Source organism: Bactrocera dorsalis, chromosome 6 (assembly GCF_023373825.1).
Source record: "Bactrocera dorsalis isolate Fly_Bdor chromosome 6, ASM2337382v1, whole genome shotgun sequence".
Lineage (NCBI taxonomy): Eukaryota > Metazoa > Arthropoda > Insecta > Diptera > Tephritidae > Bactrocera > Bactrocera dorsalis.
In genome coordinates, this window is record NC_064308.1 from 28489346 (window position 1) to 28515469 (window position 26124).

At 39.3% G+C, this 26124-nt stretch overlaps 2 protein-coding genes across 3 annotated transcripts in view; one reads left to right on the forward strand and one right to left on the reverse strand.

Moving 5' to 3' along the window:
* LOC125779273 (uncharacterized) overlaps positions 1 to 26124 on the reverse strand; it is an 854525-nt gene that overhangs the window by 88956 nt on the left and 739445 nt on the right. The gene's annotated exons all lie outside the window — the stretch shown is intronic.
* The window catches only part of LOC109579188 (mediator of RNA polymerase II transcription subunit 26), a 38351-nt gene continuing 13385 nt past the window's right edge, over positions 1159 to 26124 (forward strand). Inside the window, exons 1-4 of one of the 2 annotated variants that reach the window (XM_049460047.1) lie at positions 1159 to 1318; positions 2825 to 3025; positions 3087 to 4200; positions 4258 to 5088. In XM_049460047.1, coding sequence (XP_049316004.1) covers positions 2960 to 3025; positions 3087 to 4200; positions 4258 to 5088 — 2011 coding nt within the window. In that variant the 5' untranslated portion in view covers positions 1159 to 1318; positions 2825 to 2959. Of the gene's footprint in view, positions 1369 to 2824; positions 3026 to 3086; positions 4201 to 4257; positions 5089 to 26124 lie in introns of both variants that reach the window. The other variant, XM_049460048.1, reaches the window with a different exon arrangement.

Below are 26124 nucleotides of genomic sequence, written 5' to 3' on the forward strand. Positions count from 1 at the left end.
AAAAAATTAATATACAGAAACGTTATAGTGAAGTGTTAGTAAGTGAAAAGTGCATAATATAGCTTAGTACGCAGCTCTCAAAAAACGTAAAAACTTCATATAAAAAAACGCTTAAGAAACGGTCCAGAAACGTTCCTGCGATAAAGTTACTTGTGCTAGTACGCAGCTCTTAAGAAAGCTAGTACTAATTTTTAATACTTTTTTTCAATAAAATGTGAATATGGCAAACCTGGTTTTGCGAAGAAACATCAAATCAACAATTGTTTCTTGCAGGAAATTCGAAGTAATCGTCAAATTCATCCTAAATTAGTTGAAATCATTATTATAAAGTATGTTCCATTTTGAAATGTTGTATAAAACCAACCAATCATCAACAACATTCCTTAAATCTCAATGAAAATATTTGTGTTACCATACACATACATACATACGCACAAAGTTTGTTTACTTTGTTTATTCTCTCTTGCTCTTCTAATGTGGATCATTCACAATGCGTAACCAGCTGTCAAAATTACTTGAGAAATAATGTATTTTTGTTCTTGAGCAATTACTTGAGAGCTGCGTGAAAAAGTTATTCGCAATATACGAATTATCAATGTAAAAGTTGTCAATTTTTCAACTTTAAATGCAAATATCTTTAAAACTATAAGTCAGCGGCAACTATATATATATATTTCCGTGATCTGGACAACGTCACCTTTCCAGCGATACACATTTTATTCCCGAAATCCGGGGATGCTATTCTAAATTTTACCCGCAATTTCCAATTGCAAAACGTCAAAACCTACCAGATCCAATGAATTGTCAAAGCGTGGTAGTTGAGCGGTTTTCTCATTTCCAGTGAAGGAGCATTGGGCATCCCTTGAAATTAATGTATATTTTTGCAGTTTTTTTTAATGTTTTTTAGCAAACAAAATGTATATTTTTTAATTTAATTAATTTGACGAATATTTTAAATAATTTATTTAATAAGAAAAACAATCAGACGACGAAAGTGCATTTGTTTTTAATTTCAAGTTCTTGACACTTGCCATATGGCACAGCAATATGTGAAATTTTTATGGTTTCTATAGAATTCACATCTAGATCGAGAAACGGCAACACTGAATATATCTTTTCAATACAACTCTGATGAATATGGCGAGGCCATTCTCCGTATTCTCGATCTCACTTTCTTTCCGCCATTACGCGATTAGTTGTTTTGCATGGAAGTATCATGTGTGCGAGGTGTTGTAACAACCTTTCTAAATTTGCTGTAAAAAGTCAACATTTTGTCGCACGCGAAACTTGAAACAATTTCTAAACATCAAATTAGAGAGTACGTTATGGAATTAATTAAATCTTATTGCGTTAATTAAGCAAAGCAAGGTGATGATGTGCAAATTGACAATATAAAAGTAATGTTGATAGTAGGTCGATTTTAACACCAAAAGATTGGGTTGCAACAAGCTGGTGAATTTTTTCCTAGTATAAAATGTGTACAGATTCACGATATTTAGTTCAAAAGTTACCAAATACTATAAAACATTACCCAAACGCCGTGCATGAAGCTAAACTAAGGCATCTAATGTTTGAATTAATTAGATTTCTTATACGTGTACTTCGTGTTATTGTAAATGTGACTACAATTGACATAAAAATCAGTGTTTCCTAAAAATACCACGTTTCCAAGTATAATTATATCAATAGGACATAAGCTTCTTTTGCAATTTAATTAAATTATTTTTAATTTTTTTTGTGTATTTCAAATCTTATACTATATAAAGACGGTTCCGCCCAGTTGTGTTGTCATATAAATTGATACAAATCACACTTCTCTGATCGCATAGTATTTTGTTATTTGTTTTTTTTTGTTTTTTATAATAATAGTATAAACGTTTATAACTATAATAAAGTTGTCATACATAAATTGCATGAGCTTAAAAATAAATATTGGAAACCGTTTCTTAATATATGCATTTCAAAATGTATAATTTTGTGTTTTTAATATTTATCGAAATTTTGAAGCATAAAAGGAGATAATAAGGATGCTTGTTCAGGGTTGTGAAGCTTATAATGTGAAATTCTTTTTTCTGTGTGACGCACCCACTGATGGTTTTTATTAGTTCATACATAAACCAATAAATTTTGATATAGATAGGTTAAAAACATTCTCCGCAAATACATAAATAATTTGTTGTTCGTATTTTCACAATACATATCCGAAAAAAATCTTATTTTATTCATATCGCATGGCAAATTGTGCATAACCCTTCCCCTATATATATCTATTTCAATAAGTCGTTTTAATCACAGCCGGTTCTAAGTAAGCATAACATATAATATTCTAAGTAAATAAGATCAGTTGTTTATATGAATCTATCGAGTATAACTATAATTTCTACAAAATATATAACGTCGCTTCAACAATAGCAATCACAGAAAAAAATCTATATATCTGATATAATCAGTCGACAATGGGCAACTTGTGGAGTGTGGAGACAATTCAGTAGTTTTAGAATTTGTTCCACGATTGTCATGTTTAAATTACTACCGATGCAAACAGGGTAAGACTGCCTAAATAGTTTGGCTTATAATATCAGGGTCAATTCCTATAACAACTAACTTGCTGTTATGGAATTGTATTGTAGGTATGACATCCGCCCAATTGAGTCAGATTTAAGTTTTGACCATAAATAAAATAAGACTGTTTTGTTTTTAATTGTAGAGCACTGTAAAGGAAATGTTCTATAAATTTTCTTAAATTTAATTTAAGTTTCATTTAGTAAATGTTAAAAGTATAAGTGGAATAAAAGTTTGGTTATGTTCAAATTTTTCTTTACAGCTTTTGGAGTTATTTACAATCTGTTGAAACAAAAAAGTAGCGAGCTCTAAGAGTCCATGTTCAACAGTTATCGTTGTTTTGTTGTACTTCCGGTTTTGTTCATTACATAATTTATTTTTCTTTCGTTCATTATAAATGAACACCAAGCACATACATGATCTAACTCTTCGTTTATGTCAAGCGCTCGATCAAAATTATGATGTAAGTATTATCAAGAAGTCTGTTATGTTCAGATGCATTCAAAGATATTTTATTTATATAGGTGGTTAACATGGATGCAGTTATGTCGGTTATATCAACCTTGGAGGGAACAACGATTACAAAAGAGCAATTGGAGACCACCAGATTGGCAAAATTTATTAACCATTTAAGGCGTCGTACCAAGGATGAGCATTTAGCACGCCGTGCCAAATCTTTACTAAAGAAATGGCGTGAAATGGTGGGAATACAGCAACAGCAGCAGCAATTTATTGACGCTACATCAATTACCTCATCTGCAACTTTGCCGTCTGTATCTGGCCATAACAATATTTCGTACCAACAACAAAGGCTGCGATCGCAGTCTATTTCTCCAGCTGCATCCTCAATGCACATCGATGTGACACAACTCCAATCGAATTCCAATAGTATCCCAGTCGTTGTTGTATCTTCTGCCATTACAGAACACATACCGCGGGTAACAAATGTAATATCGGGTTCTTATAATAACAATAAAAGGCTTGCAAATATCGAAAGCCAAAATGAAAGAACGCCGGATGCATCCATCCATGTTAAAAAACAGCCAACAAGTTTTGAGAATGTTCTCGTTGGTTTTGGCGTTACGGATAGAAGTAATGTGGATATATCTAGTAATAATTCGGCGTTTCGTAATAAATTGAAAAAACAACAAATAGTAATCCCGCCAGACACAGAAACATTTATAATTGACCATTCATCAAATTCAAATTCTGAAATGAGTTTGATGCTTCCACAGACCAATCGTTCTGCAAATCTCGGTCCCATTATAATTGATATACAGGACTCAAATTCTGGTTCCAATTTAGTTACTCCTATATCTACCAATATTCCAATCAATACTAAAATACAAATACCTGGACCAGCTAAAGCAGAATTGGTTAGTTTAGATAATATACTCAATACAGCGACTGTGACATCCCTCTCACCACTAAAACAAAAAAGGGAAAGAAAAGAAAAGAGACGTAAAGAAAAAGGTGAATATGATATTAAAGGAGAAATTGATGCTTTCGGAGATTCAAAAGCTGCCGCTGTTTTATTAGAAGAAACATCAAATCAACAGCATCATCGTCAGTGTGGTGAAAGCGACGAGAAATATTCATCCTTTGCGAATGAAGAAAAGTCTCGTTTGGCATATCCAGGTAAAAATGACGTTCTTCATCTGATGAAAAACTAAATCTTTTTCATATATTCTTTAGAAATTCTTTCGTTACTGGATAATAGTTCAATGAGTTCTATGTTCCCTGCAGAAAATTCTACGCATCCAATTGATGAACAAAATAAAGTCAATTGTTCTGCAAGTAAAAGTAGTCTTACATCCTTTAACTTGTCAACATCTGACTTAACATTTGCTGGTAAATTCAAGCCAAGTGGCGCATTGCTTCCAACAACATCCAGTACCGATGCTGTTTTATATAATACTCTTCGTCGGACTGTTTCACCAAAAATTACACATGTAAACAACTTTTCTTTACACTCTGGACGCACGACGTCGAAATTTGCACCATTTCGCGATATTGGTTTTAATTCAAATGACAGCAACTCCTATAGTCAAGCTTCACAAACAGATCTCATCGATGTGGTTAGTAATGATAAAATGATGCCTGCTCATCGAAAGCAGGATAATTTGAATTTACAGAATAGAGCTGTTCCAGCCATAAATGTGCCAACACCGCAACTAGTGACAACATCCAATGTCCCTACATCGAAATCGCAGCTTTCGAATAATTTTGAAGTAGTCTCGAACGCTCCGGTCTCGCCAGAGAAGAAAGTACCAAGAAAGCGTGGTCGGAAAAAAGGCTCAAAAGGGGTTGATTCTGTCATTGCAAAAGAATCTAGTCTTTCATCCCAAATGCTGATATCATCACTGGGTATGGGTAATAAAAAGGTTAAAACTACGAAGGAACTATATACTGAAATGCAAAATCGAAAGTTAGGCATAACGACTTCTTCGCCTTCACCGTCTTCAACAGGGTGGCAAATATCACAGCAGCAACAGCAAATATCACGTCCAACATCATCTTGTTCAGGCATGTATAAATATATAATTAGATTGTTAATTAAAACATATATCTGAATACAGTCCCGTCGTCAAATCATTATTGGACATTTCATAATACAATCGTGCAAAGCTGTCTTTACGCGTACGCTTACGCTATATTGTTTAATCTTTGTCGAGATCAAGGATGACGTAATACGAAATTCTTTGTTACGACAGTAAGAATTTGTCCGTGATGTCACTGTCGAAAATATTGCTTATTTTTTTAAATAATTTTTTGGGAATTTTGCATTTCGATATTATTTGTAGGTACCCATTTCCCAAGTAGGTCTAAATCACACGTATATTCATATTAGAAACAAACACGGGATCAGTACGTAGATACAAAAGAAACTTCAAAATTCATGTAACATAATATAATTATATATAACAAGTGACATTTTACACTCTTGCAACTTACAAGAATCAAAACCAGGGATATAGAGTAAAGTCAGGTGGATGTCCGAAAACCCTGATATTAATTATATAGTAAAGGGGCTGGCCAATTTTTTGCTCAAATTTTGCACATTTTAAGCACAAAGATGGACTGTTATGAGTAAAGCACTCTTATTTTCATTGGGGTAACTCACACATTTTTTGTTGTTGTTTTAAGGGGGTAGTAAAGTATTTTTTTTTTGCATTTTCTTTCTTTATTTTATATTAATGTACAATATCTTAAGATTATTCTGTGAAAATTTGAGAACAATTAAAGCAAAATTTACGGAGATATACACTTGTAATAGCCCTGACAGACAAGCAATATTAATGCGCCTTAAGCAACGCTAATGCGCATTGAAATTTTATGGTAACAAATGGCAGGCTTGTGCATTTAGACAGCTGATGCTGTAATTTGTTTATTTATTAAAAAACGTGAAATAAAAATTAATAAGAAAAATTATTAATATAGAAATTTTGGTAATTTTGGAAAATCAATATAAATTTAACCAAAAAATTCGTTTACTATTATCTACGTTAAAAGATAATAGAGTGAAATTAATAGCAATAACTGATTGTAATGCGGAAAAAGTCTGCAAAAAAGTTAAGAATATTGGAAAAATGGATAGCAACAGTGCGACATCTTTCAAAAAATAGCAAAAATCGGCCATATTTGAGTAGTGTTGCCTACTCAAATTTGGTAAATTCAACCAAATGCACGAAATTCTTGTGCATTACAAACTTGCATTAGCATGGGTCAAATGCGCAAATAAATGTAAATTAAGCCCGCTAATGCATATTAGCGCTGTCGTCAGTCGGGGCTATAAGTCTCCGCCCACCGATTTGATTGTGAGTGTCTGTGAAACTTTAAACGTGTTTTTCTCACACTACACTTATTCGAAGCCGGTGAACTCTGTAGCTCAAAATCTGATGAACCGATCCTTTTGAAATTTTCCACAGTCTTTCTTTACATAAATTGTGAGGTAACGCTGTCGAGTTTCCTTTAACTTTAACTTATTTTTAAACAAAATTTCTGATTTTTTTTAATGAAAAATCGGTATTTTGAATTCCGAGCGTTGTAAAAAATTGAAAAAGCATAAAAAAAACTCGACAGCCTTACCTGAGGAAACTTATTAACTAATCAAATTAATTTGGTTTTTTATTTTCAAATGACCCAGTCATGAGTTATGCGGTACACCGCGAATCATTTATTTTTTGGAACGTCTGCGAAGATTCTCTGTCACCGGCTCATTTTTTTTTAAATATTTTTCTATGAAACTTTCACAGAATATTCTTTAAATATCATATAATTATGTCATAACTATACAAATAAATAAATATTGATTGTATCTTAAAAAAAAAAAAATTATTGAAAATACGGTTTTTTTTGCTCGAATTAACTTTACTACCCCCTTAACGGCGTAGCTAATCCCTGTTATGGTGGTAGGGACCACTTGTGTTGTCGTCGAGGTCATCTAACGGTAGGCCCAAGAAACGTGCTGTTTCGAGCAGGGTGTTAGATAAGTAGGGTTCGTAGGGAATGCAAAGAGGTGGTCAGTATCATGCGGAGACTCGTTACATGCAGGACATACATTGGGTATGTCAGGGTCTATTCTGCATAAGTAGGAGTTTAACCTGCTACAATATCCAGAACGGAGTTGCGCTAGGGTCACTCGCGTTTCACGCGGCAGCTAGAGCTCTTCGTCTGCTATGGGTGGTGATTTGACTCCAAGAACTCCATTCACGGGAAGGGAGTCGGTAAAGGTGTTGATGGCTCCGCTGTGAATGGCGGTCAATGCCTGTCGAAAGTCAGTTGCGTCCGAAGTCCGGTCGGCGTACTGTACGACGTCGTCGACGTAGTCAAGGAAAGACTTTTTGATGCTCCTAGGAGGCGATTCCGCTCCAAGCAGATGGCTGCAGCAGTGATTTCTACGAAAACATCCCAGCAGGAACTACTTCGAGAAGAGTTCATTATGATCCTTAACTGGGAGCATAAGCGTCTCACTGTGGTGTTATATGGGAGACATCAAAAGGCATCCCGTCGTGGTCCGGAGTGCAGTATTTTGACAGGTCTGAAGTTTAATCATCTATGTGCCACTGCATCCAGGCGTCCATATAGGTGCTGCGTAGTTAAGGACCGGCCGGCCAATTGCCTTGTATGTTGCCAACAACGTTTCTTTGTCTTTTCTCTATGTGCTGCCGGCTAGCGACTTGAGGATTTTGTTGCGGCTCTGGACCTTGGCGATAATCGCGGTCGTATGGGGAGTGAAGGAGCATAGACTATCAAAAGTTACGCCTAAAATTTTAGGGTTATTGACAGTCGGAATTTTGACGCCATCGACTGCAATATCAAGCTCAAGTCTATACTCCTTCGTCCAGTTTGTAAATATAGTCGCTGTGGATTTGGTGGGGGAAAGTGTGAGGTTTCGTTCAGTGAGGAAACGAGAAAGGTCGGAGAGGTAGCTGTTCACTTTCGAACACATGCCATCGATTCCATTGCCCGACGTCAATATCGTGCAGTCATCAGCGTACGAGGTTATGGAGACCCCCTCTGGTGGTTGTGGGAGTTTCGAGATATAGAAGTTAAACAGTAGTGGGGAGAGGACACCTCCCTGCGGAACCCTCTGTTTAATTCTTCTCAGTTTGGATGTTTCACCTCGAAATAGTACGCATGCCTGACGACCGTTCAGATAGTTCATAGTCCACCTCTTTAACCCTGGAGGAAGCGTAGTTTTTTCTATGTCCTGCAGTAGCGTTGTGTGGTTGACCATGTCAAAAGCTTTTGACAGGTCCACCGCTACAAGGATCGTTCTCTCACAGGGTGGTTTCTGGTTGAGGCCACGGGCTATTTGGGCGTTTATGACGCTAAGCGTTGTGGTGGTGCTGTGCACATTTCGGAATCCATGCTGGTGGCTGGCTAGGCTCAGGTAGTGAGTAAAGGTCGGGAGTAGCAAGGCCTCAAGTTTCTTCACTACTGGGGAGAGGAGAGTTATCGGTCGATAAGATTCCCCTTTGTTGGCGGGCTTCCCAGGTTTCAGTAGTGGCCCACTCTTCCGACTTTCCACACATCAGATATTTGAAGAGTGGTCAGCGACAGGTTGAGGACCTTGGTGACATATCTTACTCCCGTCGAGCCTAGATGCTTTAGCATTAGCATGTTGATTTCATCAGGGCCAATGGGTTTGGAGGATTTTGCCTTGTTGATGACACCCTGAACCTCCTCATCGGTGAAAGTAAATGGCGCGCCGTCGTTTGGCATTTTGCGCAGCCGTCGGTTAACACATCTCTTGGCTTTGTCTACCGAAGGGTGCAGCGTAAACTGCCGGCTAAAATAGCTCGCGCAGTTCCTCGGGTCCGAAGTGACATGACCATTGAATTGAACTTTAAATCGGTCGTCATGTCTCTTCGGGTTAGACAAAGCTTTGGCAGTAGCCCAAAGCTTACTCACACCGGTGGAGAGGTTGCAGGACTTCAGGTGCTCTATTCATTTCGTCCGCTTATGATGGTTTACCATACGCCGAATCTCCAAATTGAGATCCCTTATTCGGGGATTCCCGAGATCGGCATGGCGTAAGGTGTCGCGCTCGTTAGCTATAACGGCTGCTTCGGCTGGGAAATTGGGGCGGATTTCCGCTATTCTTCCAGCCGGGATGAAGTGAGCGGTAGCTGCTGCGATCACCTTACGGAATTGACGTTCGCCAACGCATACGTCCGTAGAAATAGGTAGAGCGTTGACGGTGCTCTCAGTAAATTCTGTGAAGCCGACCCAATTAGCTTTGTTAAAGTCAGAGTGGGAGCTATGTTGCCTGTTTGAGCTCCTGACCGTAGAAGTCCTCTGTTGGCCACTCAGGTTGAGTTCTATGTGCAGATTGCACAGCCGTAGAGGCTAGTGTCGCAGTATTGCTCAGGCAACATGGGGCCACGTAACGCGTAGTCCACTCCCTGTGAGTCTTAAGGCCTGAGCAGGTCTTAAGATGGCTCCATCCATTGCATGTATTACACCTGACCGAGGTGGAGTACGGATGGAGCCTTTTTGCGCATACGCAGCAGAAAAATTCCTCCGGGCATGCCAGCACGAGTCAGGAGGATACGGAGCAACCCTGCTGCAAGGCGTTGCTCTAATGACAACAAACACAAATTAGCACTCACCGATCCACACGGAATTGCTCACATATTGGTCGATATATGCGGTACAAATTCACCCGGTAGGTAGGTAGGTGGGAGTGCAGCCCTATCGCGCTCAATTAGCACTAGATGTGCCATTTTGATACACTGTTCGTAGAACCTCCTGTATCTACTATTATGTTTCACCTTCTCCCTCAAACCATTTTGATGTTTCGATGAAACTACTTATGTCCGATATGCTTTTAGTGGAAATCCATTCAAGGTTCGGTGCTTGATGGATTCCAAGTGTTTTGTGTTGGATTTGTGCTAGAGCTGGGCAGAGAAAGTGGAAGATTGTTTTCTTGTTCCCTGCGACTCCGCAGCCGCGGCAGATGTCGTTGTAGGGCATACCCATTTTGGATGCGTGTTTCCCAAATGGCCAGTGCCCTATTGTGGTGGCTGTTACTCTGTAAAAACTTTTTCTTGACCTATTAAGTAAGTCGTTGGTTCTTTTCCAGTCATATGTTGGCCATAATTGTTTAGTTATGACGCATTTTGTAATGTTTTTCCACCTGTTATTTGCAACTTGTTGAAATTGTCTATTGATCTCTCGTTTGATCGATTCCAGCGGGCTTGGTATTAGCTCCGCCTCGGATTCGTTACGGAAAGCTCCTGCCTTTGCCAACTCGTCTGCTTTTTCGTTACCGAAAATGTACCTCTAACCGGGAAGCCAGATCAAGTCTAGTTAGAGCTTGTCTTTTATTGCGCTTAGTGCTTTCTTGCAGTTGTGGGCTATACTGGAATTTGTCATGGGCGAAGACAAAGCCAGGAGCGCCGCCTGGTTATCCGTAAATATAGTTGTTTTTTTTGTATATTTTCGTAGTTTTCCCAATAGAACTTCGCAGGCTTTTTCTATGCCCAGTACTTCCCCTTGGAAGATACTAGCCGAGTTCGGTAGACGTATAGAGAGAGATATGCCTAGATCAGCGGAGCATACCCTCGGGCCTACTCCGCAGTCCATTTTGGATTCGTCGGTATAGACTGAGATGGTATCCACCTCCCCTATTGAACCTCTTCTCCATTCTCGTCTAGATGGTATCCTCACCTGGAAGTGTATTGAAATCCAGCTTTGGGAGAATGTGGTCTGATTTATTAATGGTGAGCTAGTTTAGGATTACACTATGTCCGTAGTTCTGCTGATTGCAACCTCCCAATTCTTTTATTCTTATCGCCGCAATAGCTGCTCTTTTGTGAATAAAAATGTCCATTGGTAGTTGATGCAGGATCACATTGAGCGCATCTGGCGGACATGACCTGATTGCACCAGTAACTCCTGCTGATGCTGCTCTTTGTATACCATTTCATTTTTTAATGTTGTATTGTTTTTTTTAGCGCTGGCCACCATACTAGAGCTCCACATGTAAGTATAAGTCTTATGACAGCCGTATACATCCACATGATTATACTTGGTTTGTGGCCCCAATTCTTGCTGACGATTCTCTTACAAGTATGCTTTGTTTATTCATTTTTCTATATTTATTTTCCATGACAGTTTGGTGTCAATCTCCACCCCCAAGTATTTAGCTGTGGGGGATAAAGTGTGTGTTGTACCGTTTAGTACCGGAAGTTGAAATTGAGGTATTTTGGTTCTGCTTGTGAATAGCATCAGTTCTGTTTTGTTCGGGTTAACACCTAGTCCATTGTTTTTAGCCCATAGGTTTAACCTTCGAAGTGCTCTTTCCATAATCTCGCTGACTGTTGAAGGATACATGCCTGATACCAACAACACTATATCGTCTGCATACGCTACTGCTTTCACTCCTCCACCCTTTAGTTGAAGGAGTACGAGGTGTGTTCAAAAAGTATCGCGAATTTCGTGTTTATTCAAAAATTATTTATTTATTCATGAATATCTATTTTGTCCCATTTAAAGTAATCCCCATGAGATATTATACACTTGTGCCAACGGTTTTTCCAATTTTCGAAGCACTTCAAAAAATATTTTTTTTTTATCTTCAGCTCCTCCTTCGATGCCGTCTTTATCTCGTCAAGAAAAGCGTAACGTCGTCCTTTCATGGGCCTCTTCAGTTTAGGGAACAAGAAAAAGTCACAAGGGGCAAGATCTGGGGAATACGGTGGTTGCGGCATCATTAGTGTGTTGTTTTTGGCCAAAAAGTCGCGCACAAACAACAATGTGTGAGCAGGGGCGTTATCGTTTTGAATAGGTAAAAATCAAAGACGATCCAAAACACGTGCAAGCAAAGCAGCTGTCAACAATTAAATGAACATTCAAAATGGCCGAGCTTGTCGGCATAAGTGAGAGACATGAGCACCAACATAACGCCACAAAAAAATTCGAAATTCGAATATACGTAACCCGCGAAAATTCAAAATTCGCGATACTTTTTGAACACACCTCGTATTTCGTTCAGCGCTACAACCCATAGAAGTGGAGAAAGGACCCCCCCTTCAGGCGTCCTTCTACTCACATAACTTGTTTGTGTTGCAGCGCCGTTCGTATTCTCAAGCATCGATAGTATCCATCTGCACACAGTGTCATCTATGCCACCATGCGCCAGAGAATTAATTATAGCATTTACTTCTATGTTATTGAAGGCGCCGTCTATGTCTAGCAGCCATGGTGTATTGTTTGTGGTGTAATGATTTTTCAATTACACTTATCACCTCGTAAAGGGCAGTTTCGGTTGATCGGCCCTTTATTTACGCATCTTGGGACTTCGATAACTTCTCCGTAATTATTGTTCTTACGTGTAGTTATATTAGCCTTTCCAGTACCTTCAGCATAAAGGTGGTAGGGCTTATAGGTCTAAAATCCTTGCCATTTTCGTGTGTCGTTATTGTTGTTAACGGTTAGCTAATCCCCGTTAGGATGGTAAGGGTTGTTTGTGTTGTCGTCGAGGTCATCTAACGGTAGGCCCAAGAAACGTGCTGTTTCGACGGGGTCGGACCAAAGGGAGGAAGGTGTTAGATGGGTGGGGTTTGTGGGGCATGCAAAGAGGTGGCCAGTGTCATGCGGGGACTCGTTGCATGCAGGACATACATTAGGTATGTCGGGGTCGATTCTGCATAAGTAGGAGTTTAACCTGCTACAGTATCCAGAACGAATGGCGGTCAGTGCCTGTCGAAAGTTTGTTGCGTCCGAAGTCTGGTCGGTGTACTGTTCGATGTCGTCGACATAGTCGAGGAATGACCTCTTGATGCTCCTGGGAGGCGGTTCCGCTCCAAGCAGATGGCTGCAAGGGTGATTCCTACGGAAACAACCCAGCAGGAACTGCCTGTAGAGGAGTAGATTATGCTCCTTTACAGATAGCATGCGCGTCTCACTATGGAGGTGTTCAATGGGAGACATTAAGAGGCATCCCGTCGTGGTCCGGAGTGCTGTATTCTGACAGGTCTGAAGTTTCCTCATCTGCGTACCACTGCATCCAGGCGACCATATTGGTGCTGCATAGTTGAGGACCGGCCGGCCGATTGCTTTGTAAGTTGCCAGCAACGTTTCTTTGTTTTTCCCCATGTGCTACCGGCTAGCGACTTGAGGATTTTGTTGCGGCTCTGTACCTTGGCGATAATCGCGGTCGTATGGGGAGAGAAGGAGCATAGACTATCTAGGGTTACGCCTAAAATTTTAGGGTTATTGACAGTCGGAATTTTGACGCCATCGACTCTAATATTAAGTTCAAGTCTATACTCCTTCGTCCAGTTTGTGAATGGATTTGGTGGGTGAAAGTTGGAGGTTTCGTGCAGTGAGGAAACGAGAAAGGTCGGAGAGGTAGTTGTTTACTTTCGAACACATGCCATCGATTCCATTGCCCGACGTCAATATCGTGCAGTCATCTGCGTACGAGGTTATGGAAACTCCCTCTGGTGGTTGGGGAAGTTTCGAGATATAGAAATTAAACAGTAACGGGGAAAGGACACCACCCTACGGAACCCCCTGTTTAATTCTTCTTAATTTGGATGTTTCACCTCGAAATAGTACGGATGACTGACGACTCGTGTGTTCTTCTGCCTGGTTTTGGAAGGAGCACAACTTTAATTATTTTCCAACTTCTTGGGATGTAAGATAGTTGAATGCTACCTTTGTATATATTTTCTGGCCTTTGAACCATTGGTTCTACCAGTTTTTGCAGCATTATGGGCATAATCCCGTCAGGACCTGCTGCTTTATGGCATATTTGATTTTGCTTTTGTCTACTATTTGGCTTTGATAATAAGCTACGTTCAACGGTGGTGCTGGTTGAACCCTCGTTGAAAGTATTTGCTGACTCCCGGGGAAGTACGTTGTATTTAGTATTTCTAGAGACTCTTTTGCCGAGGAGGTCAAATCACTTCCCTTCGTCCTAATGTGGTCAGTATTAATATGATCTTTGGATAGCATTTTACTCAGCCTAGCGGTTTCTCTGCAACTTTCTTTCGATGTGCAGAAAGATCGCCATGAGTTTTTTTAGCTTTCCTGACTGCTTTTCTTGTATCTTTTCATAATATCTTTATATGGCTGCTATATTTTGGTTCTAAAACTCTCATTGAAAGCTTTCCTTAGTTGTGTTTTCAAATTCAGGAGTTCACTGTTCCACCAAGGAAGAGACTTTCTCTTTTTCAAAACTGTTAGCGGAGTAGATTTATTGAAAGTTGTGATTAAGATTTTTTTTCAGCTTCTCTACTTCTGAATCTAGTTCCTGCGGATTTCTGATACTCTTATTGTCTCTCTTTTCGAGGCATTTTGTGGCTATACTGGTAAATTTTTCCCATGCTGTTCTTCTAGAGTTCCGGAATGTGAGAGGCGCACTGTACTTCTCGCGGATGCTGAAGAGTATCCAGGAGTGATCCGACATGGAAGGCTCATCGTATACCCTCCAGTTATCCACAACGAGACTGTCTGTGTCTGTTGATAACGTGAGGTCAAGCACTTCCTCCCACCCCGGAAACCTATCAGAGCTTGGGAAAATAAAAGTTGGTTTATCGCCCTTGTTGCATATACTTAGATTCACCCGGTAGTTTGAAAATCTTTATATTAAGTGTATGGGGATGTAGTGGTCCGATATTTGACATACAGAAATGCCATTATGAGAGAAGGATTATCACTGAATTTCAATTATATATCTCACAAATTGACTGACATTTTCGATCAAAAGTCAACTATAGGTACTGGTGTCCAAATATTCTGTACCTAGGGGCTTGAGAGTTATGATTGGATTTGAACAGTTTTTGTTCATAAGGCGACATACACTAAAGGTATTATTCGCGCAAAGTGGAATCTGAACGAATGAAGGGTAATTTAAAATTTTGCCATATAGGAAGTAGGCGTGGTTTTTGTTTGATTTTGTCCATTTTCATAACGTGACATAAGAATGTAAGAAGAATGCCACGTCAATTCCCACGACAGCAGGTTCTACGCACTGGAATTGACTCGGATTTTATCCGACCAAGAGCTGTTTTTTCGGCGATCTAACCCCGTTTGGATCGGTAAGTATTAATTTGTGTTTGTCGTCATTGGAGCAATGCCATGCAGCAGGGTTGCTCTGTATCCTCCTGACTCGTGCTGGCATTGAGTCCAACCCGGGCCCGGATGAATTTTTCTGCCGCGTATGCGCAAAACGGCTCCATCCAAACTCAACCTCGGTCAGGTGCAATACATGCAATGGATGGAGCCATCTTAAGACCTGGCCTTAAGACTCATAGGGAGTGGACCACGCGTTACGTGGCCCCATGTTGCCTGCGCAATACTGCGACACAAGCCTTTACGGCTGTGCAATCTGCACATAGTTCGGGCGCAGCGCCGCCACTCAACCCGAGTGGCCAACAAAGGACCTTCACGGTCCCCAAGAGCCCCCTCTGACTTGCCACCCACACGTCACTCCCCCACTCCCAGGATCACCCACGCTCAGAGTTGTACCGGTTTCAACGTAGTACGTAAAGATCGCGAGCGAGATAGTGGTGGTGGCCTAGCCTTCATATTGCACAACACCGTGCAGTATCGTCTAATCCAGGGATGGGTACATTTTTAGCCAGCAAAGTGCGCACGGGGGCTAGATGAGGGGAATATCAGTTTACGGAGAGAAGGGTATAACAAGTTGCGAAAAGTTGCGAAAAAAATCAATCACATTCTTCCGTAATTTAATGTTCATCGCAGAGTGGTTGCGGCAATACTGACATTGTGCACAAATTAAAGAGCGGAAGTTTACTTCATATCGGGATTGTACAGTTGTGTGAACAAAAAGAGGTAAACATAATTTGCAGGATTTAGAGTTTCGCATTAAAATTTGTTTTTATTTACCTTTGCATGGTGGGAAATTCTAATCGCTGTTAGGAAAAAATATATAAGTTATACTTGTATCTAAAAACAATTTTATTTAATAAGAAAACAGCACATTTTAAAACTTCACAACACCTATAGTTGTTCCTATTTTGTTTACACCACTGTACATGTGATGGATCAGTTAATGGTGGTGATGCCAGTTGTAAAAATTCATTTTAGTTACAATTCGGCAAACTTTTTTCAAGTTGTGGGCTTTTATAAAGGGTGATTTTTTAAGAGCTTGATAACTTTTTAAAAAAAAAAACGCATAAAATTTGCAAAATCTCATCGGTTCTTTATTTGAAACGTTAGATTGGTTCATGACATTTACTTTTTGAAGATAATTTCATTTAAATGTTGACCGCGGCTGCGTCTTAGGTGGTCCATTCGGAAAGTCCAATTTTGGGCAACTTTTTCGAGCATTTCGGCCGGAATAGCCCGAATTTCTTCGGAAATGTTGTCTTCCAAAGCTGGAATAGTTGCTGGCTTATTTCTGTAGACTTTAGACTTGACGTAGCCCCACAAAAAATAGTCTAAAGGCGTTAAATCGCATGATCTTGGTGGCCAACTTACGGGTCCATTTCTTGAGATGAATTGTTGTCCGAAGTTTTCCCTCAAAATGGCCATAGAATCGCGAGCTGTGTGGCATGTAGCGCCATCTTGTTGAAACCACATGTCAACCAAGTTCAGTTCTTCCATTTTTGGCAACAAAAAGTTTGTTAGCATCGAACGATAGCGATCGCCATTCACCGTAACGTTGCGTCCAACAGCATCTTTGAAAAAATACGGTCCAATGATTCCACCAGCGTACAAACCACACCAAACAGTGCATTTTTCGGGATGCATGGGCAGTTCTTGAACGGCTTCTGGTTGCTCTTCACCCCAAATGCGGCAATTTTGCTTATTTACGTAGCCATTCAACCAGAAATGAGAAATGATATGTAGACCATAAATCGGACGTAAAGCGCGAAACACATTTCGAACCGAACACTGATTTTGGTAATAAAATTCAATGATTTGCAAGCGTTGCTCGTTAGTAAGTCTATTCATGATGAAATGTCAAAGCATACTGAGCATCTTTCTCTTTGACACCATGTCTGAAATCCCACGTGATCTGTCAAATACTAATGCATGAAAATCCTAACCTCAAAAAAATCACCCGTTACTTACATATGCATATCTGCATACATAAAAAAGAAAAGATACTTGTGACCATTACATTTATATATTGTGTTTAAGCATATTGCAGTTCCATTTAATGAAAATGCTTATATAAATATATGATTTGTGATATTTTCAGTTTGGTTGTTTTATCAAAATATTCAAAGAATTGAGGTTGCCTCTGGAAATGTATTAAAATAATAATATGCGCTATAGAAAGGGAACACATACATATTTTCAAAAATATAAGAAATCATCAAATAAAAATATATTTGCGCTGTATGGCATTATTGATTGAGAGTGGCTAAGCACACAAATACTCGTAGAATACAAACGCTAATGGCAGAAACATCTTCTCACTTCGCCACGAGCGGCAAGAGTTTTGTTCTCGTTTTCATTCGAACAATGTTGCCATTACTCAATACGCATATGTAGTTTTGTACACATCTATGTTTTCAGTTATAATTTTTCATAATAAAAAATATCAAAACTGAAATCAAACTATTAAAACTAGTTTATATATTTGTAAATAATAGCATTCGATTCTGAATTTGAGTTATTTTAAGAAAATTTCAAATATATTGAAGACAATTTTTATAATTACTACAGTATATCGAGCCTGGCAACCCTGCGGTGTGAGAGAGCAATCAGCTGATATGCTGTTTACAATGCTTACGACACGACACGACAGAACGACAGTGAACTGAAAATGGCGTTGTGCATCTTAGTACATGAACATTCGAAAGAATGCAGCAACATAATGGCCGGCATGTACACAAGACAACGCAGTTGTCCATTTTGCATGTACACAATTTCGTGTGGCCATACTAATACCTTGCACTTCAATAAATTTTTAATATTTTGTTCAAAGTGAAATTTTTTATGCAAAAAAAAAGTAAATAGGTAAATTTATTTGTTTTAAATTATCAATTGTTATTACAAATGGTAAAATAGAGCTATAATAGAGCTATTTTATGCTTTTATTTGTAAAATAACGTTAAGTTTGTAAGAGCTGTGAATAATTTTACATTTTACATATTAGTGGTATCACCACTCTTCCTCATCTCTCTATCTTCCATTCTATTGTCAACTCTACTGTCGTCCTACTGTCGTTGGCAAATATAGGAGAATATTGAAGTTAGCGAGAACGACAACTGTCGTTGTAGTCGTGTCGTCGTCAAAATAACAGTGTCCATAAGAACGTGTGTATTTTAATATTTGACAGATGTCGTTTGTCGTCTGTCGTCGTATTGTGTTCAGCACTTGAGTCGTTGGAAATTCTGGGATTGGCGGGTGATAGAAGGGTTATTGGGTAATTATGTATTTAGTCTATTATTACACGAGGCGACAAAAGTTGCTAATTCTCGGGCGATTCTCTTTTGCTGTCGCCCATTACCTTCACACGAGCAACTTGTGTTGCGCAACTCTGTTCGAGTTTTTTTCTCATTCTCTTTCACTTTACTTTAACCCATTGTCGTTTCTTTTTCCTTAATTGGGCCACTCTATCCACTCTATCACATATATTAATCAGTTCTGACAATTAAGAAATACATTTTATTTATAATTCAAAATGAAAACAAAGATTATATGACAGAATTTCACATACATATGTCACCCTTTTCACTATCGTCTGAATCAATTTGTATGGCTTTCTCCATACATTTCACAATATCTTTCATTAATTCGATTTTTTCGTCATACTCCATTTTCTAAAATATTTAAATTATATTATGTATATTTGTTTACATATTTGCAAATTACTTGCCAAAAGATGAAATTAAATTTTTTAAATATATTCAAAATATTAATTTCAAAAAATATACTCAAATGCAACTATGTACTTTGAAAGAAAGAACACGAATGCCGAAAAACGTCGCAGCGAACTGCTACGAATAAGAACACAAAGCGAGTTGCTGAACACTGGAAACTCGGCGCGATTCTCCTCTCCTCGTCGCCCCCTCGCCTATAAACCAAGAGTTGCCGAGACAAAAGTTGCTGCGTGTAATAAGCGAGTTGCATTGCGCTCTCATAAGATTCATTTGGTCATATGTGTTTGAAGAAACAGTGGTTCATAAACTGAAGTTATTATTGAAATTACTTTTTATAAGGAAGTTTAAAGAAATAACCTGGTTTGAAACTTTTTGCTTCGAAAATTATATATAAGACTAGCTGACCCGGTAAACTTCGTTCTGCCCAAAATAGATTTTTTTTTCATTTCAAAAATTACACCGGTATTGGTTTTAATAGAATATGAACGATTTTTCCTAATTTCATTGTTCCCAATATTGAAAAATAGTGAAGAAGAAATTATTGCTGAGTTTTTTGAACTGTTTTTGTTAAAAAATTTAAATAAAAAAACATGATATACAGGCAGGTTCTTCCCAATGCATCAGTTGAAAAAACATCTGGATAACCATCTACCGGATGGCCGTTCTTCCTACGCAACCATTTCTTCGACGATGCATTCCATGTATAATACCGAGGCATCTCCGAGTAAAGCAATGTTCTCGCGAACGGATCACTGGCGCAAGTTGCAAAGAAACTTGTTAAAGTGGTTGCTGGTGGTATTTCCGTTCGCTGTACTATCTTCTCTGCGTTGAAATAAACTCGCTGGCTATTCTCCAAATGAGCTGCCAGATGCACAACAGTAGGATGGCGTTCATGAATTGCAAATGAAAATATTCTCCAGATTGCTTCATTGCAGTTCACATATCTGCCCATTTGAAATTTGCTAATTTCATCTCGTTCAACGCCAATAACCGCCATACCGCTTCCTTTGGTGACATATTTGCAAACATACTTAATTGATTTTATTGAACTGCAATACTCAACATTTATTCGTGTTTTGAATGCCTTAGACAAAATTGGCGAATATGGATGGAACGATCCATGTGTTATCAACCACGAAATTCTTTCCTTTCAATTGAGTGATAAATGTTCTGCCATTGTTAGCGGGTGAGCGACGCCGATAGAGAGGGTATCCGTCGTTTCCAGTTTGAGTTTCCGAAATAAAAGCACGGGGATAGCGTTTTTTGCATTTACTGTCCGACATACAAACCGAAGATGGATCGTGTTCTCCGCATGGTCCATGAACCATATTGGCCATCACCACTTCGTGCAACTCTGGATCTATTTCAACATCAGGAATTTCGGCGGAAATTATGTCATCAATTTGGTCAGGTGTAATTTTCTCCACCATCCAAAGAAGAATGTGTGCGTGGGGCAAACCTCTCTTCTGCCATTCCACTGAGTACATCCAGCATCGAACAGTGCCATATTCCCCTTTTCGTAATAAAGTCCATCAAACATCAGAGTTTTTGTTTAAACACGCGTGCTGTAACATCGTGGCGATCGCTTGGTGATTGACCGGGATGCAATAGATTCGTAATGTCTGGCCATTTGGATTGCAAGTAAATGTAACAAACAAATCCGGCCGTCCATAATTGCGCACGTAAGTCATCGCATCCTGGGAGTACTCATGCATGTGTCTAGGACTGCCAATGTATGTCGATGGCAAAATATAGAGTCGACCAATATCTGTAATATCCGCATCACCATTCATTGCATCTCTTAAGTGAATATACTCTTCAGATCGCAACTTCGACTGATTCTATCGCATGTAATTAAGTCGTTCTGTCTCAACTTTAACGTACATGTCAACTGCATACTGTTAAAATAACCGTCCATATCTCAGTAAGTGGTTGTCATAGTTTTGGCGAATCATCATTCGATATGCGTAAAACTTCATTGAACTGACTTTTTTATTTGTCTCGACACCTAAAAGCTTAAATTACCTATATGAAGTAGCAAACAAAATTTTTTTTTACTAACCATTCACCGGATTTATCATCTTATATCCTAAGTGATATCCGTCTTTTCTACGGCAGAACATGAGCGGATATTGCATTGCGTCGTAAGACAGATGTGTCTCACTTATCCGTTTTAGTGCGTTTAGATTTCTACGTTTGATAACAATATCACGCGACTGCAAATTTTCTCCAACAACAACAACTGATATTTCGCTAACTGTAGGTGCATTATATTGTCTTTCATGTGTCCCTGTTGGTCTTTTGTCCGCTTGTATGATTATACAATGATCATCTGTTGGCATACGTTCCAACGAAATCGTAAACAGTTTAAGGGGTTATATACAGTTAACGAGGTCGAAAAAAAGCATTTTTCAAGAATTTTTTCTAAGCAAACTATTTGGTTTATTGATTTGAAACTTGGCAGGTATATTATGACAACCTTATACTATATTCACATATTTTTTATTGCCAAAAATAATTATCGGTAACGTTGATATTGCCAATTTTGCAGAGGTCCGCAAAAAAAAGGCCTCTTGCGGTGAGCACGATATCTCTGGACTGGATAATCTAAAATGCAAAAACCAAATAAATTTCATTATAGTAATAAATAATCTTGTGTTTGATCGAAGGAATTAGCAAAAAAATTTTTTTTGACAAAATGGCGGCTACTCAAAGCAAAAGGTTCGATTTTCGACCAAAATTCGGGTCTTTAATTGTTTATAAAAATAAGAAATTTTGGTCGGATGGGGAAATCCTTCGATTAATTACTAAAAAATATAGTTAAGAAGCTTGTGTAAAAATTTCAGACGATCGGTTCAGCCGTTTCTGAGAAATCTTGCTCACCGACTTTGAAAACACTGTTTCGAGAAAAACGAGTTTAAAGTTTTGAAAGCTCTTTACATGTAGTCGGCGCGCCTTCACTAATGTGTCTATAACTTCGAAAATATTCGTCGGATCGACTTGAAATTTTGTGTGTTTATACTCAGATGTATATACATTAAGAAAATGCAAAAAAACAAAAATCGATTTTTTGAAAATCATAACTGTATATAACCCCTTAATGAGGCCAATGTGTTCGTGTAACATTTGCTGCAATTGTTCGATTATTTCTCTTTTCGTTGTATTGAAGATAGCACAACGCCGATTTACTTCATCATGTTAATCTCCCAGAAAGTAAATTTGGAGATATTTGTGTTCTTGATCTGGATGCGGCAACAGCGATCCAGCGAGATGAAAAATTTGCCCATGAACCTGTATAATTGGAGGAAAGCTCTGTAGTTTCTGTCGAATATTGTTTGGCAAAAATACCTTAAACGTTGGATTGTAGTTTTGTTCATTTACAATTTCACCGCCAAACGACGTCATTTGAAAACAATCGTTGTACATTTTAGTGTGCTTTAAGAAATGGCTCGAGTGAGGAGATTCACCGTAAAGCAGCTGGAACAATGGCTGTGGTAGTGGAAGCAATTCTGGCAACTTAACCTTTCCCCCGGTGCAACATAACCCTGGCGGTTTATTTTTAAATTTGACTGCATTGCAATATTGACAAACTACTGACATCTGACCTATTTGAACAGATGCGCTATATTGAATGTTTGGATCATATCGAAAACCTGCCCGTTCAATGATCACAAAAGAAAGATGTCGCCGCTGTGGTCGTCGAATTTTCGCATGTTGTGATCTTACTTCATCACTTTGGCGAGCACGAACTTCCCTTGTTCTCGATCGTTGTTGCTGATTGTATGTTTGGTTGACATCTTCTAATTGGTGCGTGCTATTCTCCAGCAGTCTTTTTCGTGGTGATAATACCCTCTCAATAACACTTTCCTTTTGACGTGCTCTGCTATTTCGTGTTCTCCTTGCGGCCTGGGAACTCCGAGAAGTGTTACCATACGTACTGATTCTTGGCATCGTAACAAATATCTAATTGGAAATGATCATTCATTTGCATAAAGTTCATATAAGGTTTTACGAACCAATAACTTACCTTTAAAAACTCCAAAATTGAATGAAGAGCAGATCAATTGAATGATAAATTCCAATGTACATTAATCGGTATTCGCCAACACGCTAAATCACTTTCACTAAATAACTCACTTTTTAAAACAAAATATATCAATATATCAGTAAAGCAGGGCGCATTTTTATTGCCCTCTAAATTTTGCTTGTTCGATTGCAAAACAAAATTGACGTTTAATTTAATTTGTGTTTGTCTCATAAAACTGCCATTTCCATAAACCAAAAATAGCACGAACACAACCAAAATTACGATATAACCGCTACTGTCACCGATAAATAAACAAAAATAGCAAGAAACAACCAAAATGTTGTGCTAGGTGGAAAATGAGATAAATATATGGTGGATTAACAACCAAAATAACTAAAAATTGTATGGAAGGTACCACGCCCCCTTTTTCGATAACGCCAAGTTTTATGGATGAGAATGGTGTTGTTTCCTATAGCTCTATACCAATTTTCATGTTCCTACCTTAAACACTTTTGAAGATATTCACCTTGAAACATTCAGTTTGTATGGGAGGTGCCACGCCCCCTTTTCCGATTATCCCTTCTTTTATGTGTAAGAAGGCGTTTGATACCATATAGGTCTATACCAATTTTACGGTCCCTACGTTGAACATTTTCACAGATATTCTGCTTAAAAAATTTAGTTTGTATGGGAGGTACCACGCCCCCTTATTCGATAGCCCCCGGTTTTATAGGTGAGAGTGGTGTTGTTATCCTGTAGCTCTGTACCAATTTTCATGTTCCTACCTTAAACACTTTTGAAGATATTCGACTTGAAAAATTCAATTTGTATGGCTGGTGCCACGCCCCCTTAATATTTTGTTCTGATTTTAAGACATGACCTGCGCGTGGTAATAACAAACAAATCCCCCAAAGGAAGTATTTCATTTGGTTCAGCCGTTTTCGAGTTTTAGCGTTACAACTATACACCATTTCATTTTTATATATATAGATAAGAAGTATGTTATCTGATTTAAATTTTTGTACTTGATACAATAATGCGTGGAGCTATAGCAAATGAGATTAAACCAAACATATAATTTATTAGACATATTAAAAAAATGATTACTAAAATCAAATATTTATTATACTTTTTGTTATTTGTCTTACATTTTATAAATTTATAGTAGTTACAAAGAATCTTAAAATTGTTAGGCAATTTTACTGTTATTACCCACAGTACAACTTCCCATATATGCGTGCGCTCTCATTTGTAAACATGGTGTGGTAAAATACGTTGCTCTCACTTCCCTCTTCATGTTTGCCCGCGATGATCCCCTCACCTAGCCCTCAAAATGTGCACTCGTGCCCGCACGGGCAAAATGCCACTGAGGGCTGATATGCCCATCCCTGGTCTAATCGATGAAGACATCGACCGGAGGGATACTACCCTAGAATGACAGGGTATAGCTATCCGGTCAGGCGATGTCGAGCTCGAAATATTTAATATATACATCCCCCCAGTAAAATGTTGCCCTACAGGATATCACCCGAGTATAGGTGCGCTACTTCGTGGGGAAAACCGTTTAGTAATAGGCGACTTTAACGCGCCCCACGATCTTTGGCATTCCTGCCTTTCAAATGACCGTAGGGGGATGAAGCTGGCGGAACAGATTGACGATTCGACATTCTGCACAATGAATGTTGAAGCCCCCACCAGAGTTATGGGCACGTGTAATAGCTCTCCTGTGCTAACTCTCCTCTCTCGACCTATGCTAACTCTCGCATCAGACCATCTGCCCATAATTATCTCGATCGAGAAGCCTCCTGATTTGGTTTCTGTGGACACCCGCACCTTCATTAACTTTAACAAAGCTAATTGGGTCGGTTTCACAGAATTTACTGAGAGCACCTTCAACACTCTACCTATTTCTACGGACGTATGCGTTGGCGAACGTCAATTCCGCAAGATGATCGCAGCAGCTACCGCTCGCTTCATCCCGGTTGGAAAAATAGCGGAAATCCGCCCCAATTTCCCAGCCGAAGTAGCCGTTTTAGCCAACGAGCGCGACACCTTACGCCATGCCGATCCCGGGGATCCCCGAATAAGATTCGGGGTATGGTAAACCATAAGCGGACGAAATGAATAGAGCACCTGAAGTCCTGCAACCTCTCCACCGGTGTGAGTAAGCTTTGGGCTACTATCAAAGCTCTCCCCATACGACCGCGATTATCGCCAAGGTACAGAGCCGAAACAAAATCCTCAAGTCGCTAGCCGGCAGCACATGGGGAAAAGACAAAGAAACGTTGTTGGCAACATACAAGGCAATTTTTTTTTTTTTTGCGGGTGAGGGGGTGGAAAATGCCTTCCGCATCATCGGTGCTGTCGTCACAGCAGCGGTATGTGCCACTTGCAGGTCACTAAAAACCCTCCCTCTAAGGAACCGTCGCCCAACCAAATGGCGTTCCATTTTTCTCATTGAGAAATTTACATCTGCGCACCTGCGTCCAGGTCCCGCTTTTTGCTGCCAAGCAAGATTGCTGCGAAATTCGTGATAGTTTCCCAGTTTGCTTCACTCTCCAACATCACGATGATTAAATTGTCCGCGTTTATTGGGCCAACCAGGTTTTCTACGGCGGTGCGTGCTTGTCGCCAGCGCGCACATTCGAAGAAGGTGTGTTCAGCGTCGTCTTCTGTCGCGTCGTTGTATAGGCATGACGGCTCTTCGACTTTTCCCATTCTGTGGAGGTACTTTTTGAAGTATCCGTGACCGGATAAAAGCTGGGTTGTGTAATAATCGACTTCTCCGAATTTACGGGTTGTCCATAAGTCTAGATTTTTTATTAGCCTGGCCGTCCATCTGCCACGACTTTCATTCTCCCATCTTTGTTGCCATGTTGTTATTGTATCTTTCCTTATTTGTTGTATTGCGCTCTTGCTATGATCGGATGATTTCTTTAGCTCCCACAGCTTTTTCCTTTCGTATGCTAGTAGGTCGATTGGAGCATTTTCGCTTATAACTAATATTGCATCCCGGATACTGTCCGGTAGGCGGATGCAACTCTGAGGGCTGCGGTGCGGTGCACTCTGGCCATTACCTTACGCCGGTTTTCCTTTTTAAGCGCGTCTGCCCAGATCTCGACTCCGTATAGTAAGACGCTGATTGTCGTCGACATTAGGAGCTTTCTCTTTTCTTGGCTGGGGCCTCCTATGTTGGCCATTAATCGGCTCAGTTGA